Source organism: Cryptomeria japonica, chromosome 5, assembly GCF_030272615.1.
Source record: "Cryptomeria japonica chromosome 5, Sugi_1.0, whole genome shotgun sequence".
Classification (NCBI taxonomy): domain Eukaryota; kingdom Viridiplantae; phylum Streptophyta; class Pinopsida; order Cupressales; family Cupressaceae; genus Cryptomeria; species Cryptomeria japonica.
In genome coordinates, this window is record NC_081409.1 from 11,114,011 (window position 1) to 11,134,505 (window position 20,495).

Sequence of the window (20,495 nt, forward strand, 5' to 3'; positions counted from 1 at the left end):
GAAGGATCTGATCAAGCAAGTATTGTGCTACTCAGATAGATCAAACCAATCCCGTTGTTTTCTAACAATTACAGCAAAATCAAATCCCCTAACCGGGTAAGCTCTAACAAGTTTCAATGTATAAATCCTCTAATAGGGTGATCCATTAGTTTGGATTCAGAAATCCTCCACCGAGGTTACTCCTAACAGGGTACTACCTTTAACAGGGTATAAGCTTTTAATCAAGCTTTGGGATCTCTAACAAGATTCACTCCTAGCATAGCACTTTGTAGACCTTAACCAGTCACTTATCTATTATTGCAGATAGTTAACTTGTGAGTTCCATCTCACCGTGGTTTTTACCTATTTGGGTTTCCCACGTACAAACACTTGTGTTATGGTGGATGTTTTACTTTTTTGTGGATGTTGTTATATCATTTTGGATTGCATGCATTGTGTTTAAAAGTTTTGTTAAGTTCATCTACCGGTTAGTGTTTGAAGTAGTTTTATTTTTGGTGTCATTGATTCACAACCCCCCCCCTCCCCCCCCCCCCCCTCTCAGTGCTTTTCAAGTCCATCAGTATGTGGTTGTTGCTCCTAACAATACCAAATGCCATAATGTTGTGTATGTTGATCCTAAATGCAAGAGAACTTCGGGGAAATGACCCAATAGTTGAGCACACTCCAATGATTGTGATAGCATTGTTGATTTAATTCTCAATATTTTTGACAATATTGCACCAATAGTTGCGACTTTAAAGTTGTTATTGCGCTGATGACTACCCATAATTGAATGAAATGTATCTCTAAGCACTAAAAAGCAATGAGTCATGTGATGCCACATCAACGCACATGTATCGGTCTCACTTTTGCATAAGTATCGATCTCAGTATTTTTTGTGTTGTTTTGAACACCTTGACAAAAAGCATGCTGATGTGGCATCATATTTGATGATGTGACCCAAAAACCTTAGTTATAAGTAGGAGACTTGTCAAGTAAATAGCTGTAAAAATTGAGAGTGATTTAAAATTTCCACTTAAGATTTTGAGAAGCGCATAAACATAATTAGCCCTGGACCCTGAGTGCTCATTTTCTTTTAAAAATCCTCTACCATTTAAAATAAAATTGAATCTATGCAATGTCAGTATACGTGGCCCTATCTAGAAACCAAAAACAGTAACTCGCACAAAAAGTAAATAATAAAGTCGAATATGATTAGTGTTAAGGGATAATTCGCGCTCTAAAGAAATTATAGGTATGCACTTTTGGATTCCACACTTTGGATACCACATCAATAAAATCCAGATCTTTTTAATTTAACGAAAACCCTAGACCAATTGGATTGCTTTATTTGGTCGGAGATAGAAACGATAACATTTAAGGGTTCAAGCAAAGCTTGTTTTCATGGCAGACAGATGGGTAATGGCAGTGGAGATCGGTGACTAAAAAAAGCGAAGCACTCCATGTGTAGAGAATAAATAAAACTGGATGCCTCAGTTATACTCCTCCGCTGGGGCAACTGGCTTTTCCTTTAATGGCCGGTGGCCGGACGAGGGATTCCACTGAATTCGGTGCTTTTAAATGATTTTGGGAAGCGAGCCTGCCTCGAGCTTCCCAATTTTTAACTATGTGATGCCTTTGCCATCTATTTTCCTGCACAACTTTATTTACCTTGTGCTTAAGGAGTGGATGAATTTTTAGCAGAGTGTTAGTCTTTTTAGCTTAGGAATGTCTCCTGAACAGAGCGAGTCTTCTTCTTCTTTTTCAAGGAGCTTAAGAACACGGTCACAAGCTGATAGCATATGGCCCCAGCCGTTTGTGGAGGCGCTGGCGCGGGAAGTGGCCCTGGCGGCTGTCAATGGCGGTGGATCGCTGGCTGCGGTAACTGCCGTTGTGTCTGTGTTTCAGGTTTGCATTCTTCCTCTAAGATTAATTTATTGAGTAAAAACACAGCCCTAGGGTTACACCGTGAATGGCTCTACTTTGAGCTGAAGTTTACCTTGCGTAATATGTTGTCGTTCTTTGGTTGCATAGCTTTGAATCATAACAATACGGAAGTCTGCTTGGTGGAAAGGAAATAGAAATTTTGTTGTAAATGTTGAAAACCTAAGGTAGATGAAATTTGACTCGTTTTTTAGGTATATTGGAAACTGCACAGGAGTTCGGGCCAAATCTTTTGTAGTCATAAATTAGGAAGTGTTAATAATTAATGTGGCTGACATCTGTGTATTTTTGTATTATTTTTGGTTGAAATTGTAGCCTGCGCATTCGATTGACGCATTCTCTCGCTCAAGCATTTACAGATATGTGAAATTTTCAGAAAAAAACAGTAAAATAATTTGCTTAAACTTGTAATATGCGAATCATTTGTCGGAAGTGAGAGGTTTACTATTATAGGTCAATTTTCATGGATCCGGATTTCGAGTCGCAGCCTTTATATAAACGAGGCGTGTCATGCGTCTTTATAGCAAAAGAGCGCTTTTAATCTCGGTAAAATGATAAAGAATTCAAAAATTCTCACAGAAATTGCAAGCAACGGAAAACGGCATGGAAAGTGTACTAAAGGTTTAGGGTAAGTTCAGTGCGTAAAGCGTTGTGTACATAGGTAGATTCCCAAAGCTAGATACTTAAAATTAGTAGAAATTTTTGTCTTTCAAAAGCCTTCGGAGAACGGAGCTTCTTGTTGCTTGAAAAAGGACGATAAAACGTAGAGGGCTCAGCTATCTTTAACATATTGTACGTTTAAATCTTGTTAATTAGGCTTCGCACGCCATCTGCACAGAAAACCTCATAGGAGCTTAAGGACTGTATGAGCTTTGGTTTCGTCTTCTTGTGTCCTTGACTGGCAAGACTGGCGATCGAAACCAGCAGACTGATTTTAGTTATTATTTTACCGTGTCTGTAGGTGTGCTCCACCTGGCGGACCATTTCCCATTCAGAAATTCTGTGGGAGGCGCTCACACGACATGTGTGGGACAGAACACAAGCAAGAACACAATCATGGCGTGATGAATACATTCGCCTTCACTTGACGGCCTCTAATTTCCGTCACAACAGGGCCACATACACTTCGATTGAATACGAAGTTTCCAGCGATTCAGACAGCAACGGCGCCGGAGCGGCATGCAGGTGCTTGGCGCTGTCGCCGGAATATTTAGCCGTCGATTTCTTTGACGGCGCCCTCCGCGTATTCAGTCTGGAAGGCAAAGAATGCGTCTGTACAATGAAGCCGAACCACGAGAATCGCCTGGGGCCATTGTCTAGAGCCGTGGCGGGAATTGTTATGTACGGCAACACGGTTGTCTTTGCGTCGTTTGACGGGAATGTTTTTGTGGGGAATGTTTTAACTGGGCATTTCCGGTGCGCCAGTCTGGGCAACGTGGTGAATGACGGCACACTGGTGGACTTCACCGGCTGTGGGAGGTTTTGGGTAGGCTTGTGCGCCGGAAGCCCCGGTCACGCGTACCATATTTGGGACGCCGCGACGGAGCAATTGGTGCTTAATGACGGAGATATTACCGACTTAGAGGCCCTGAGAGGTTGGCGTTTGTTGACGGAGCAAGGTGGGCGCATCGGCCGAGTGGGGATTAATAGTAACGGGATTCTTCTGACGGCGACGAAGATGAAGCTTGCGGCATTCGACCTCGAGACCTACGGGGTGAGTTTCAGCAGAGAGCAAACTGCCGTCGTCGGGCAAGAACTTATTGTTGAAAGTGTGGAGGCAAACAATGACCGGTTCTTGACGGCGTCAAATAACGGCGCCGCGAGAATACGTCGAATTACGGACTTTGAAGACGTTTGCAGCTTTTCCTTCGACACGGCAGCAGGAGATAATAACGGTAACAATCATGGTGAGAGGAAGGTTCTCGGGACTTTGAACGCGTGGCAGGCATTTCTTTGTATTGATGGAGTGGTGCACGCGTGGGATGCTCACAGCGGCTTGCGTCTGCACCGCCTCAATGAGCACATGGGCCAAGTGTTTGATCTTGTGGCTGACGATGGCCACGTGGCGGGCTGTGCGATTGACTCAGGAGTCCATCTATGGAGTTTCAGACCTTAACATTTGTGCTGTTTGACTAAACAAACAGGAGACAACTACGTATTGGATTACGCTAACCATGAGAAGAACTCCAGGAAGTTTTAAAGAAAAGTCTAAATTCGTAGAACGATTGATTAACAAATCCATCCTAGGTTGAACTCAAGGGCTCACTTGATGATGAATGGAAACTATTTGTATCAGCAGTATAAACAACATGAAAATAATTCTCCTGAAATTCTGGGCTTGGACTGCGGAGATACTCCTCCACACAGGTACTATATATTTTAATTTGTGGAGTTAATGTCCACCTAAAGCATGCTTGACGGCATGAATGCTTCTCCATGGAATTTTTTAATTTTTTTTAATTCGGGGAGTAAATCATTACTAACCGCAATTATTATTCACCCGATAATGCAATTAATTTTGTACTTAACCATTATATGCTCGTGAATATAAGGCTTTCACGACTTACGTGTGAGAAACGGCGGTAAAAGTAATTGTGTATTGTGTTTGTTTAAATTTACGTTTTGGATTTCGGGCCATGATCTTGGAGAAGGTTCTTCGATATCTTATATATGTTTAAAAGTGAATTAATGAGCTTGCATTTATAGGAGGTTCAAGGATACGCAGATTGAAAATTAAATGTAAATTTTAAATGTATTTTAGTATTATAACATATATGTATATTAAATGAATTATTATGTTGCAATTTCAACAATATAAGACAAGTGAGATTTCTAAGGTCCAAATTGAACATAAGGGAGAGGGCTTTCACTTAATGACATTTATTGAGTCCCAAAGTGAGACAATTTTCCACAAATATTCCTTATGATCTGTATCTCAAGGAGCTCCTTAAGCTATTGAATGTATAGAAATTTTTTGTGTGTTCTTCCCAATCCATTCAGAAACATTTCCTTAAAGAACATGAAATTTGATTAAAAGTATTGATGTCAAAATTATGAATATAAATAAGATGATTAAAATAATATATTATCAAAGCAAGTATAATAAAGTCATGAGCATTGTTTTCCTATTGCAAAGGTCACATTGAAAGATAATATAGAGGACATTTAGTCTATTTTCATTGTTGAGATCACAACTATGGAAACTGTAAGTGGAAAATGGGAAATGGTGTAGATTTGGAAATAGGAGTTTAATGGTCTAGTATCCACTTTTGTTAATCCACTATTAGAAGATGAAAAAGGTGGATCTAGTTTTATTTAGTCATCAAACATATAGGTTTTTAGCTTTCTTGATGTCCAAATTTGTAGGCCTTAAAATTTACAAAAATTGATCCATGTTCTCACCTTTGGTGTGCACTTTTCCTAGTTTACAAAAGTCTAATTAAGATGAAGGAATACATTTAATGTGTTGAGAAGTTCATGAGTTTGTAAAACTTTCTAAAACCTAGGCATGGTTCTTAAGTTCACAAAAAACTATGCAAAAGTTCAATATGGTTTACTGTAGCAAAAAAAGTTGTGAACATTAAAGGAAAAAAAATAAAGAAATTTGCAAGGAAAAAAATAAATAAAAGAGGAGTGAAAAGTGACCAAATTTTAAATGACAAGAAGTTTGTGATTTTGCAAACTTGTTAAAAGTGCAACATCTTTTGTGAAGATCGAAATTTTTAACATAAATAAGAAGAAAAATATACTTAATTTTGCAATGTAATGAAGGAAAACAAATAAATATTAGAAAATTTTACACAATATATATCTAATACACCTCACCCACCCTCTAGATACCATGAACACGGTGGTCATCATCACTTGATTCTCCTCTATGGGTGAGACAATCTGAGTCCTCTAGGGTTCATCCATGGCCATGAATTTTAAGATTAAATAGTTGCATTAATTCTCCATATATCATTATGTCCAATTTTCCTTGGGTACAATTCATGTAAGGATTAGAATGAGCAGAGAAAACAAAAACAGAAACAGAAAAAGTAAACAACACACGATTTATCGTGGTTCGGCAAATTTGCCTACATCCACACTCAAAGCAGGGAATCACTTCATTAATCAACTCTCTAAATACATGGGCTGCACACAGCCATTATATAATCATAATCAGCTATGAAATGAATAGTTGTGAGAACGTGAATGGTCATGTGACTGTTGGGCTTCACATTCCCAACAATCTCCCCCATGAAGTCCAACGGGTACAGCCATGCAGAACATCCCTGCTTTCATTGTCAAATTCATATTACAGCCAAACCCAGCGAAGATTTAAGCTTCGCAAAAATCTGTTCACGGACACTGTGAATAAGTCGTCTCCAAAACAGATCCCAATCAAAAGCATCTTCTCTTATGCTCCCCTTCACACTGAACAAAGTATTGGAAAGATCATTAAATTGTTCGAAGATGAACCCTCCATCTTGAAATAAATCATTAAGCACAAACATATCATCTGTGCTCCCCCGTGACAAAACATCGAAAAACCTGTCATCGTCGAAAACTCCACAATAAATCCCTGGAGGCACCAACTCCACCAGATCATTGCACTGATTAAGTAACTCCTTGGACAGATAATGCAGCGAAAGATCAGTAACGCTATATGTGGCATGTAATAACACCTTCATCGAATCATGCGTTATGCACGCACCAAGCCTGCCACTGTCAGCGCTCGCCTTATCAAAAACCTTCGAAATGATTGGAGCACCGAAATAGCTAAAATGCATTATATGAAAAATGGTTACATTTTGAAAAATACTATCAACACCACTCGTCTTATCAAAAACCTTCGAAATGATTGGAGCACCGAAATAGCTAAAATGCATTATATGAAAAATGGTTACATTTTGAAAAATACTATCAACACCATCCGTTACTATTCTGCCGCCCCTGTCCACAACTATTCCTGGCAAGTAACACCGTGGTACCACAAGAAACGAGGCATCTGCACTGCCAATGGCCACACTAATGTATTCTTCTAGGTGAGCATTTGGATTCCTGCTCTTCCACTGTGACGCCTCCTCCAAAACCGCACATGACAACACTCTATTATTTTTAGTAGCCAACAGGAAAACCTTGGCGGCGTAATACTCTGAAATGACATCCATATTGACCGCATCATTATCTTTGGCTAGCTGGTCACCTGGGTCCTCTGCAATGATGACTGTGACAGTTGCCAGCTTAACTTCAGCCAGACAGATTTCTATCTTTGGTATAGGCGTTACTTCATTCCATGTCTCAAACACTAGCTTTACTTCTTCCTCCATATAGCCATGCAAAGCAAACTCTTGATTCGCTAAATTCTTTTTATAGTTCACAATTATATCTTCATTAATCATCATGTTTTCTTGACAAACCACGACGACATTCATCTCTTCGCCGTATTGTTCATCGGGAATTCTACAAGCCACGGCTTGGGCAACCACCAAGAGGGATAACAGGTCTACATCTACCTCCGATGGTGATATTTTCTCCTCTCTGCGGTGAATGGACTCTTTGATTCTACCGATCAAAAAAGGATAACGTTCCTTGTCAAGATAACCGATATGGTCGGTGTGAAATAATCCGAATTGGAAAGCAGTTTTATAGGCTTCGAGATTGTTCTGATATCCCTTGCTAACATTTGAATCGCGTATGCAGACCTGACCGCTAGTGCCCTGTGGTTGGGGTGCACCACTTTCGTCCAGAATACCGACTTCTAAACCAGTGAGTTTGCCAGCAGACCCAGGTTTCCATTGCCCACGATGAGGCAAAGAGTTTGATGCCATCTGATGTGACGCTTCCGTCATTGCATATGCTTCTAGAACCAGTGCCCCAAAAGCGCTCTCCAGGTGCTCCAAGATCACCAGAGCCAACGAAGCGCTGCAACTTCTTATAAATCGGAGCTTCAGGTAAGCAGCCTCTGGTTTCGCAAGGTGTCGGTCCAGAAGAATCTGATGAATCGTGGCACCGTCGTGTACCACGTGGCGTCGTAGCTCTTCATGTTGTTCTAGAAGGTGGAGGCACTGAACCTGCCCTTCGTCGGTAGCACAAATGTACCCGAAGATGTCTCCGATCTGAGCGCTCTCCATCATTTGTTGGTTTGGATGCATACCAGAAGCAGAGACTATCTCTGTATTAAACAAATTTTGAACCGAATGGACTGTTTCATTACCCAACGGTTGTGGGGAATCATGAATGTGGTTAGTGTGCATTCGGAAATCTACATCATGAACACGTCCCTTCTTTGTAATGGAACCAGACTGTGAAAAATGAAGGGGGTAAGAAATAGTCGCTTCCCCTCTGTTACCAAGACGAGAAGTGGAAACAACCGCTTCCATGACATGACTAAGCGACTCCCCTGCAGGTCGTGAGAGGATCGAAGGAGTAACCGAAGAGAGACGTGAGGTTGCCAAGTTGCCAAACTTGGAAATGTTGACATGCTCTATTCTTGTCGCGTCAAACCAAGAATCCTCCTTGGCACCGAGCGATGAAGACTGGGAGAAAACGTGGGAAGCAACCAAGTCCCCTTTACCGTGAGCACAGAGGTAATCAACAACAACAAAGGCCTTGGGTCGCGTTCTTTGCCCTGCCCTCGTTTGTTTTTGCACTTCGGGAGCAGGGGGAATCTCCATCTCGACATTACTCTCAACGGTTGATTCAAGTTGCTCCTTCATGCAACTCTTCTCAACCTCAAGCTGCTCATCATCCACGTCCATCCAAACGGGTTGGTGAACCATATCTCCTTTCTCTGTCTGTAATTCTTTAAATCGCTTGTAGCAATGCCCACTATCCTCGGTTCCTTTCAATGGACGCTTCTGCTTCAAGCCAGAAAATTGTCTTTTATCTTGCACTTCTTCATCCAAGCCCATAGGCTTATCTGTGCAAAGGTTGCCATCATCATGGGAGTGCCTCTTTATTTTTGCCAAGGCCATGCCATCTGCAGAGCTTTGCTCTGCTACCCCACTCCAATCTACACCCTCCTCATCTCGAGAGTCCACAGCAGATTCAACTTGGGTTTCTGACGACATACACTCTTCCTCCCACAAGCCTTTGAGTTCATCCTCTTCAACAACAACCTCTTTTCTAGCATCTTTCTGCTCAAAAATTTCAGCGTCTATATATGGACTATCACGGCGTTCAACCTTCAACACACAAATGCCAATAACTTCCCGCCCATTAACTGTTTGGCCAATAAGTGCCAAGGCTGTCTCAAGGGGAGAGCAAATGAGAATCCCAACATCCTTCTCTTTTGTTGGATTCTCCTCTTCAACTGAGTCCCCCTCTTTCTTCCAGCCATCCCACCAATGTACGTGGCGCTTGAAGCATAGTTTTACATGGAACGTAAAACTGCCATAGAAGTTATAAGGTTTATCTTCTCCTTCTTCCTCCATCTCTGCTCAAGCCAACATGGCTCTGATACCAATTGTAAGGATTAGAATGAGCAGAGAAAACAAAAACAGAAACAGAAAAAGTAAACAACACACGATTTACCGTGGTTCGGCAAATTTGCCTACATCCATACTCAAAGCAGGGAATCACTTCATTAATCAACTCTCTAAATACATGGGCTGCACACAGCCATTATATATTCATAATCAGCTATGAAATGAATAGTTGTGAGAACGTGAATGGTCATGTGACTGTTGGGCTTCACATTCCCAACAATTCACACCTCTGCTGCTATATTCTGCTATATTTGACAGAATATAGCAGCAGAAAAAATATCCCGCCGGCGTGCGTTTTCAGTGGATCCAGGGAAAACCAGCAGACAAAGTACTCCATCAATTATGTATTTTATATTACCGCTTTCTGCAATGAATTTCGTAGAATCTTTAACAAAAACTGGGAAATGGTTTTCAGGCGTGAGACAGGTATACTGGGGATTTGTGGACCGACATTAAAGTTTAATAGATAAAATGTAATAAATAAAAAATAATATATTATATTATTTATTAAAGTTTGATAAATAAAATGTAATAAATAAAAAATTAAGTCGAGATTATGTTCAGGTTAAAAAATTAGGTCGAGATTATGTTCAGGTTTCTCAATGTTTAACTGCATATTGAAAGAATCAGTTATCACTGGTTCATGCTTTCAATACCAATAAATTGTTAAAATGCCCTAATATTTTAATAAAACTTAGAAGGAAAATGTTGGATTTTTAAGTTCATCCATTTATGTTCGCCATGTTCTCAGTTCAGGGAATATAACGGCATTAAAAAATTTCTTATTTAGAAAATTAGTTTCTAGCTTACACTTTCATTTCATTTCAGCCCGTTAGAACATTGGCTGGAAGAAATGCAGACTTTCAGTTGTTCCATGGATCTGTTCTAGGTTGAATGAAATCATAAAGTATGCCTAAAATATTAGGCTCAGCTGCAAGTAATGCAAACCTGTTGTTTTTTTATTTAACATGAAATAAATTTGAAACTTTTAAAAATTACGAACGGGACAAATGTAGTTTTATTCTCTAACAGCAAATCGTCTTTTGTTCAGCTTATTCTATTTCAGATTTAAATTCTATGGGTGACTGTGTATAAAGATGAGGCGATACTTTTGCAGCAGAGATTCCAACTGCACTGAAAATTTATGCTCTCAACAACTTCTTTTCATGTGAGTTTCTAATACAACTTAAGACTTTACATTAATTTAAAATTAGGAACAATTTGGAAAAGTTAGACATAATAGCTTGCAATGTTCTATTTTTAAAATTTAATTATGAAAATCTTAAAATCTAATAAAACTATGTAAAACACGCGAATTCTATTAGGAAATTTAAAGATTATAGTGATGAAATAGGGCAATGGGGAAACATTGACGTTTCCATAATTTTCTATTAGACAAAGTAGGGAGATGGAAAATGTAATTTAATAGATTGTAATTGGAAAGTAGAAGATTAGGAATTAATAGCAAATCATTAGATGGATTAAGAAGTGGAAAAATATAAGTAGAAAAAAATGTCATACAAGTTAGATTAAAATAATAAATGTAGATTAAGAATTAATAGTGAATCATAAGATGCATTAAGAAGTAGAAAAATATAAATACAAAAAATATTATATAATTAAGGTTAAAAAAAGGAGGATATAAGATGAATTAATGTGATGTCATACTATTTTAAATAAAAATTAATAAATAATATATATTTTTAAGACGTGTAAATTTAATATAGATATTTTATTAATTTATTAATCAAATAAAATAATAATTATATTTAAAAATACTATAGAACATAATAATTAAATAAATAGATAATTATTTAAATTTTTTTTTTGGTACATGTATAATTTAATGAAGACTCCTTTATATATTATGCATATAAAGTTAATAGATAAGATAATTTGTCAACTAAACAAAAGAATAATTATAAGAAGAATGTTCTAAAATATAAAAATAAGAACAATAATTTTGTAAAAGAATTTCACATGTATATTTAGAAAGTATATTATGTTTCTTTGTATTAATAATTTTTTTTTTACTAGTATTTTACATGATAAAAGATAATTCTTTATCAATGATTTTTAAAATTTTTTTTTTATTAAAAAAGCAATGACTATCCTTTCAGAGCTTGTGTCTTCTATAAAGTTGCACCATATCTTTGTTGCATTTAATGAAATAATTAGCGGTTTGTGACTTATTTATCTATCTCTATTCCCCCTTCATGCACTTTTAGCGATAGCCTGAAGTATTTCCACAATTTCTACATACATCACCGGATACTCTTACAAGAATTTCACACCTCTATTAATGAGAAATCATTATCACCATTCCTTAATATGAGGTGGCTACAATATTTATCCTTTCCAATTGAAGAATTCTACAAATTTATTATTTGGAAATAAATCTTAATAAATTTAACTTTCTAGCACAATATTATAAACTAGAAGGAAGTGTAACAATTCAATTCTGACTAGTTTTCTAAGGTTTTCATCTTTAGATGTGAAATCTAAATGAGTCCACCTACAAATCAGCTAGGGCAGATCTCTTAGTGTAAAAACCAATTTTCATGAGGGTTTCCATCCTAGAGATTGAAAGTTGATCAATCAGTAAAACTCCAAAAGACTTAAGTAGAAATGAACAATCCAAAATGAATCTCTTTCTCCAAAATCCTCATATTTTAACTTTGAGTAAAACTTTATGAAATTAAATATAATAAAATCACTTTTTGAGATGAGTTACATATTCTTTTATTTCTTTTAATTTCCTACTCAAACAAAAAGTGACTTTTAATTCGTCTTTGTACCGCAATGCCTAGTGTAAAACACAAGCCACTTTTAAACACTTTATGAATAATTAAAATAGTTTTCGTCTAAGGAATAACATAAAATTGGCTTTGATGACTTAATTTTAATTATTTATTATATTTCTTGAAAGTCAAGTGGAAAATGGGACATTATAGTCCTTCCTACCCAAAGATTTCTTGTCCTCAACTAATGCCAACTCAACCACTAGTACCATTGATTGATTGTGGATAAACTTAATGTGATTACAAGATCTTAAATAAATTTGAAGAATATTTTTTCACTACTTTCCACTACTCCACTTTGATACAATTGTCTATTTCACATTTTTTAAACCATGCAACAATTCCACCATTCATGTTTATTCGTGGATCCCAAATTTTCATATCACCATACACACTGAGGCTAGAAGGAATAACATCTCTCATTGAGTTACCACTAACAATTGCACATGCCCCTTTCAAGTGGCTAATACAAATGATGATAACAATGTTAAAATTGAAAATTAAATTTACAGCTATTTTGGGGACACTTTGCTATCATAAACCAATAACACTTCATTAATACCCAACCTCTAAGTTGTATAATGGTAGCGTCATGCACACAAATTCATGCAATCAAATTCAACATTGAAGGAATGACTTCTAGAATTCTCTACTATTATAAAGGGTCGAACTGTACATTTAAGATTAGCATCAATTCAACACTTGAAAATATGAAGATTAGCAACATGAAATGATTGCATAATCGTTAATTACCAATGTGGAAGCTAGAAACAACAAGAGCATGATTGAAAACTATCCCACAATCTGCTACATACTATTGGAAATTTGCTAACCTTGTTAAAGACAAATTTGTTCTCTGGCTAGTAATGAATGAAGAATAGGAAACTTGTGTCCATCCATTGAGATAATAAATAGTTATTTTTTCAAGATGCAAGAAATGGTAGGATTGTCATGGAATACATCATATCTTATATGTAGCTTGGTTCCCCAAACAACATCTCATACTTCACTATGAAATCTTGCATATCAACAAGGTAATGCCTTTTGTTGCAAGGTGTGTGCCCTTTGTCTCCTTGTGTTGTGCAGCGCAATGCTCGAGTTTGTGACATGGCTTAACTGCCTCCTATGGATTCTATAAGTCTAATAGTTGTATCGTGCATTAACAAGTCAATCTTTTGGTGCAACGACAACCGTACTTCTAACAAGTGGTATCATAGTTTGGGTCACAGGTTCAAACCCCCTTGCTTGCACTTCGAGGGGGGGGGGGTGTTGCAAGGTGTGCGCCCTTGGTCTCCTTGTGTTGTGCAATGCAACACTTGGGTTTGTGACATATCGGTTCCTATGAATTCTATAAGTCTAGTGCTTGCATCGAGCATTAACTAGTCGATCTTTTGGTGCAACAACAACCGTACTTCTAACACCTTTTACTAGTGACATCCTCATAGAATTCTTGTCAATCTCCTTGTGATATGTGCTCTTTCTTTTGTCCACCAATTTTCACCATAATACCTAAAAGTTCTCAAATAAAAAACAAATCATTAGTTGATTTCATCAGAATCAACAATGTTAACTAGAATAGCGGCCGCAATAATGAATTATTCTTATGTGTGATATGTGAGCATCAAAATGATTGAAAGCATTCCTTCAAATATTAGAAACTCTTCATCACTAAACACCAACCAATAAATACTCCATTCCTTGTGTGAAAAAACTTGCCAATCCACCTCTTTGTAGGCAACTAAATCCTTTTGATGGTTGATTAAAAGGATATGGTAATTGCAAAAAATATGAAATTTCTTTTCACGAGCTTCAAATTAGTCACAAAGTTAGCCAACAAGAACTTAGAGATATCATCTTCTTCATCCAAAATTAATGAAATGATGGATTGTATGAAAGTTATAATATTCTTGGTATGAGCATCATTAAAGGCAACTCAAAGGATTTGAAACTTCACAAATATCATTTCCTCATAGTCAATATCTAGCATAGTGTAACCAAACTTGAATTTTGCAAAATTCTATAGTATAGTTACCCTCTTAACAAATAATGGACTGTTGAAATGATCCAACCCCTAAAAATTTTCCACAATCAATTAAAAAACCTTTGGAATGATCCTGCTACTATAAGGTTTCTTTGGACTTGTTATTCTAGTGATTTTACTTATACAAGATGTAACATCACACATCATGCAAGACTAAGCCAAAGTAAAATCAATACAATAACAAGATTAGAAAATTGTTGCCATCATAATTTGCAATTTGTGATTCTTGTATAGAGGACATGCCTTTATTTTGATGCCCAACATCTTAATAAAGCCCCTAGATCTCATACTCTTATGTGTGGACATGCATGATTTCTTTTACCTTTCTTATGATGCATTTTTTCATGAAGGCATCCTTTTAGTGACAAAGTATAAAGCATTAAATTTTTACTCTTATGATCACTTTCATGGACCTTGGATTATAAACTAAAAGTTCGTCAAAATGGTTACCTTCAATTGCTGGTATGAAAAGTGTAGCCAGCTCAAATGAAACCTTTTTTTCAAATGTCTACTCCTCAACAAAGTTTTTCAATAAATCAAACTTGTATGTTTCTGTAAGGTGTGGGAAATTTAGGGCTTCACCACCTTGATGGATAATAAAGCCTCTAATTTCACTTGAGGACAACCTTACATTAAGGGAAGGGAGTTTGATTGATCCAATCCTAAAAGGACTAAATTCAAATCATGTTAATCATTCCCTTATTAGAGTTGAAATTGAATTGTAATTAGGGTTGAATTGCAATGCTAGATCTAAGACAAACAATGAGAAATTAATGTAAAATAATAGTAGCATAATGTTCTAGATATCATGCAGAGCTGTAAACTTAGATCTCAAGATGGAAAATGGATCAAAACTCGTGACAAAAAGTTCAGATAGAATTGTTGGGACAAGGGGAGTAGGTCATCCCGGTCCTCCAAATATCAGAGACAAACAAACTTGATGTTTTATGGATCAGGATGATGCATAGAATCCATTGTCAAAAGATCGTTAGAAATTCCTAGGACCAAGGGGAGTTGGTCGTCTTGGTTCTCCACTTTTTATGCCTTCAAAATTTGAGTTTAATTGATATATTTATTTTGTATTTTTTATTAATGTAATTTTTTCATCGAACATTAAGGCCTTTGTTTCATACAAGTGGAAAAATAGGAGAATAGATAAAATGAATGTTGAAAAATATATTCTCCCTAGGTATTGATATCCTCATTACAACAAAAAAGAAGTTAAACTAAATACATACAAAAAAGTAATGCATGACATAATACACCTCTTTCAAAGTATAATTACCCCGACTTCAAAAATTAGTTAAAAATATATATATGCAACAAAAAATTATGAAAATATACCCATACATTAGATATTGATATGACAAATCTATATTTTAATAATTAGAATTTTTTTCTTTCTATAAAAAAATTGTTATGTATGACACAATAAAAGTTACTTTTGAAAAATGTTGATTATTGTCAAAATAAGTTGTTAATTTAAGTTATGTAAAAGTATGCACAATTTTTTTTTATTTAAAAAAAATATATTTAGAATCTAAACAAAAAATCTTATAAATCAGTACTTTTCTTCATCATCAAATTCATAATGGTTTAGCTGTTATAAGTGTTAGAAAGTGAATATTTGGTGCAAAATGTTGATTTCAATGTCAAGTTTGGCCAAAAAGTGCAACCCATTATTGTGGGATCATCGTACTTTTAGCAGCTTGCTTAGTCTAATCTTCCCTGTGATCTAACTCTCATTCACTAGGATGCTCTATGTTATTTTCTTTAGGAGGGCTCAAGTACTCTTCCTCTACAATTGTTTTTGAAATTTTAGCTTCATTGTCATTTGTTTTTTATTCTAACATCTTTTCCCGACTCTTCCTTTGCGACTTCCAATTCTTTCTTTTCTTTATTCTCACATCAATGGCTAGGCTCCCAAGTTCATTTTCATAAGAAGCAAAGATTTCTTCTTCTAAGCTTGTATTCATCATTCTTTCTTGCAACTAAAAAGTTTTTGTGTTTTCTAGAAATAGATGTCTTGGAATTAGATTTGGTCTTTGGTACTGAAGACTATGTTTTTGCTTCCCTAATAATCTCTTCTTATTCTCCTCTTCCTTGAGTTTCGTATGTATCTTGTAAGGCCCTTTCTGGTAGGATCCACTATTTCAAGTAACTTCAAGAATCTCCTCAAGGAATTTTGGTTTTTGAATTCAAATTAGGGAAAATTTCCTGTTATTGATTAATGATATTAGAGGCCTCTCATTCATAGTTCCCCCTTTCCTTTTGTATTCTTATCAATAGCTCTTGGGTAGGATTACACTTTCCTTGGCTAAAAGTCTAGGTTGCCATTCCATGCTTTACTTGCTTTGGTAATCTTTTATAAGATAGGCCTTGTTGAAACTTAAAACATGAAGCTATTGAAACAGAAAATTACCATTGAAATTGATGACAACAATTGACTTTCAAATGCTAATCACAACTATGCAACTAGTGAAACAATGACGTGCAACTGAAGAATCTGAAACCAACAATCACTACCCAACAAGATGAGAAAACCAACTTTGATACCACTATAACAAACACCCCTAGCTTATTATATCAATTGTTTTGCAATTTTACATTTGATGTTGAACTTGAGTATTTCATCAAACTCTTGAAATATTTAATGAAGTATTTTGTGAATTCAAATGTTCGGAATATCTACATCTAAACTTCTAGGATATTAATTCACTATGAACTTACACCAACATTCACACAATAGTTAGGGCATTTTGTCAAACAGTTTTGATCCTTTCCATACAATTAGAAATAATAAGATGTGAACATTTTTATTTGTTGTTTTTTAATATCAAAATACAAAAATATGAAATTTTTATACCTCTAGCCTTCTCAAAGATACTAGTGCACACAAGATGATTTTTTCACTGATGTAGAAGGGTGGTCAACTTCTTGAATGGTAGCTTTGGCTCTATAATCACTCCCAATCTATCTAGAAAATTTAGTCTAGATAATTTTTAGACTAAATTTGAGGGAGATGGAAAAAAGTAATTGGAGGGATTAAAATAGGAAAATAGAAAATGTAGCTTATGAATTAATAGTGATTCATGAGATGGATTAAGATGTAGAAAAAATATAAATAGAAAATGTCATACGATTTAAACCATTTAAAATGAGGATATTTATAAGATGGGCTAATGTGATGTCTCACTATCTTAAATAAACATTAATAAATAATATATATTTAAGATATCTAAATTTAATATTTTGGATAATTTATTTATTTTGTTAATCAAATAAAAGAATAAAATTATATTAAAAATAAGATCATTTTGTCAACTAAACAAGAGAATAATTATATTAATCTGAATGTTTTAAAACCTAATAATGATAATTTTGAAGAAGACTTTCACATGTATATATTTAATTATTTTAGGAAGTTTGTTTATTGTTTCTTTATAGTTATAGTTATAGTTTTAAATATTTTTTAAATAGTATCTCACATAATAAAAAGATAATTCTTTATTTGTCTTTTATTTATTTTATAAACTATTATTATATTTAATGATTAGGTGTATAAATAATCATATTTGTTTCGTTAAGAATAAGGTAAGGATTATTGATTTTAATTTATGAACAATAATTATATTTTATTTATTTATATGTAAATTTATTTGATTTTATAAACGTAATGTTTTATATTCTTTTATAAAAATATTTATTTCAAAAATATTATTTTGGATTATCTTAAGAATCATTTGAATCTTAACTCTTATAATATATTTATTTTCTTTCATTTGTATTTGATTTATAATGATTATTGCATTAACTTTGATTTTTTATTCTTTTAATTTCTTATTATTTTTAATATGTCAATTCGATCTTTAGGTTTCTAAATTGTGACCTTGTTTAAATATATTAAACAATATGACATTTAATTATTTCTTTTAATTAAAATTATGTCTTTCTCATATTCTTGTTCGATTGTTATATTTATTTTTATGATGAACATCTAGTTATAAATTATTTATTCTTTTACTTATATAGTTCTTCTCGTAGCTGTATATTGCTTTAAAAACCACCTTAAATCATTATGTTTTAACATTACCTTCTATTTACACCCCAAGATTATAGTGGTTCATGTATTAGCTTTTATTTTCATCCATTTGTGTACATGATCATTGTTTATAGATACAGTACATCACTAGTCTTTATTGATGACTTAGTTCTACATAGATTAAATTTTAGATAATATTATTGCAATATTGGAAGGCATGGAATGGGACCCAAAGATCATAAAAATAGAGTGTATTTATCAAAATTTACTTTGCTAAAGTCTATGATCAAATCAAGTGGCCTTTAATCCTTTCCATGCTTCAAGTTTTAGGATTTGGTCTTCACTTTGTGCAATTTTATACATATTGTTCTCATATGCCTCTTCTTGCCTCACTATCAATGACTAATTTATCTAGTGCCTTTGAGCTTTGTAGGTCCATTAGTCAAGGAGTCCTTTAATCCCTACTCTTTATGTGCTTGTTGTTGAGGGCTTTGGATATCTTTTGGTCAATTCTATTTTCTAGAATTTGGTCAAAAGCATTTATTTGCCTATTTTCTCACCTCAATTAGTGAATGACCATTTTGTTAATGATTCCTTTTCTACTATTTTGGAGGATAAAGGTAAACAATAAACAAGCCCTATATTGTTCAGATGTTTTTGTAAAGCATTTAGTTTTAACATTCAGTGGTAGAAAACTCAATGTTATATAGGTAATTTTTTCTCTTAGGTCTCCTTGGCTTGACACTTTTGGGAGGAGTTGAGTTGATTTTGGGGAAACTTTTATATTCCAAATCGTTCCTTTTCTTTTCAAGTGTTTACGTCCTCTTTATGGTAGGTTGTTATCTCTAAAATTGGGAAGTTAGCTTACTAGGTTATCAAATCACTTTAGATCTAGTAGGCAAATTCCAAGTTGAGTTTTAGCATTTAATGGCAAAAAACTCAATGTTATATAGGAAACTTTTTCTTTTAGGCCTCCTTGGCTTGACACTTTTGGGAGGAGTTGAATTAACCATGGGGAAATTTTTAGATTCTAGAGCATTTGTTTTTCTTTTTAAGTGCCCATTTCCTCTTTATGGCAAGCTGTTATCTCCAAATTTGAGAAGTTAGCTTACTAGATTGCTAAACCTCTTTCTCTAGTAGGGAAATTCTAAGTGTGCTTGAAGATTTTGACAATCACTCATGTTTACTACTCCTACCGATTTTCTTCAAAATATTCCTATCAAAAGCATGTAAATATTCTTGGGGATTGTGAGATTTTGCCAAAATCAAGAGCTCAATGAAAAGTACAATAGAGAGACAAAATAGATGATAGGAATAAACTATATTCTATCAAGACGGAAATACTAATCAACTGGATTATCAACCAATACATACAATGAATATGAGCCTGCTTATATAAGGCAAGGCTATATGGATATGTGAGCACACAAACATGACATGTGGCTCAATGAAAAACGAGGATAGGTAGGAAATAGGTGTGATAGGTAGGAGAAACACTAAAATATTCCACATGAGGTGGATCACCCATTGAAGGTGGAATGTAACAACAAGATAAGACCACAAAAGGTGGAAATTCTCCTACACACACTATCCCAATGTGGCACAAACACCCAAGTGTCTCATACCCAAACTACTATGATATGCATGCACCGAAGTAAACTTAAGTAAGGTGTAATTATACCAACATGAATAATTAATTACACCAACACCCCCCCTTAAGTGCAACTTAGGGGAATGCACTTAAGTCTACAATGCAACTAAGCAATGCAAGATGGGTCCCGGCTACTAGGCCATGTTAGGTACCCATGTACAAATGCAAATGCACACAAACCAATGCAATCTCTCATAAAGCGGGGAAAGAGAGAAAAACCCAATGGGAAGAAAACCCTCCCCCAAAAGAGAGATGAAAACTATATACAAGGAACTCTCAAAGAAGTATGAGAAGGACAAAACCCCATGTGGAAAAAGTCCCCCCCATATGAGAGAAGAAGAGAATCTAGGTAGCCACCCCTCAATGTAGAATCCGCACCAATGATAGAAGCTCGATGATGTATGAAGAAACTACTCCACAAATGTCAAACAACATTCCTCCCCTTAGGAAGAAACAAAACCAAAGGTAAATCCATGAAGTCTCCCCAATCATGAAGGGAAGATGTAGGAAAGAAACTCATGATGTATGGAATCTCTGAAAACTGCTCAAGTGTCCCCATGTC

General features: G+C 35.3%; 1 protein-coding gene across 5 annotated transcripts in view; it reads left to right on the top strand.

Annotated features, from left to right (window-relative positions):
• The first annotated feature begins 1,271 nt into the window (after positions 1–1,271).
• LOC131078018 (transcriptional regulator STERILE APETALA) overlaps positions 1,272–20,495 on the top strand; it is a 36,387-nt gene continuing 17,163 nt past the window's right edge. For 3 of the 5 annotated variants that reach the window (XR_009372484.1, XR_009372485.1, XR_009372487.1), the window contains exons 1-2: positions 1,751–1,887; positions 10,450–10,566. Coding sequence is in view for 1 of the 5 variants with exons in the window: in XM_059220819.1 (XP_059076802.1) it covers positions 1,708–1,887; positions 2,885–4,039 (1,335 nt within the window). In the remaining 4 variants the exon portion in view is untranslated. Of the gene's footprint in view, positions 1,888–2,884; positions 4,474–10,449; positions 10,567–20,495 lie in introns of those variants that run through there. The other 2 variants (XM_059220819.1, XR_009372486.1) reach the window with 2 other exon arrangements.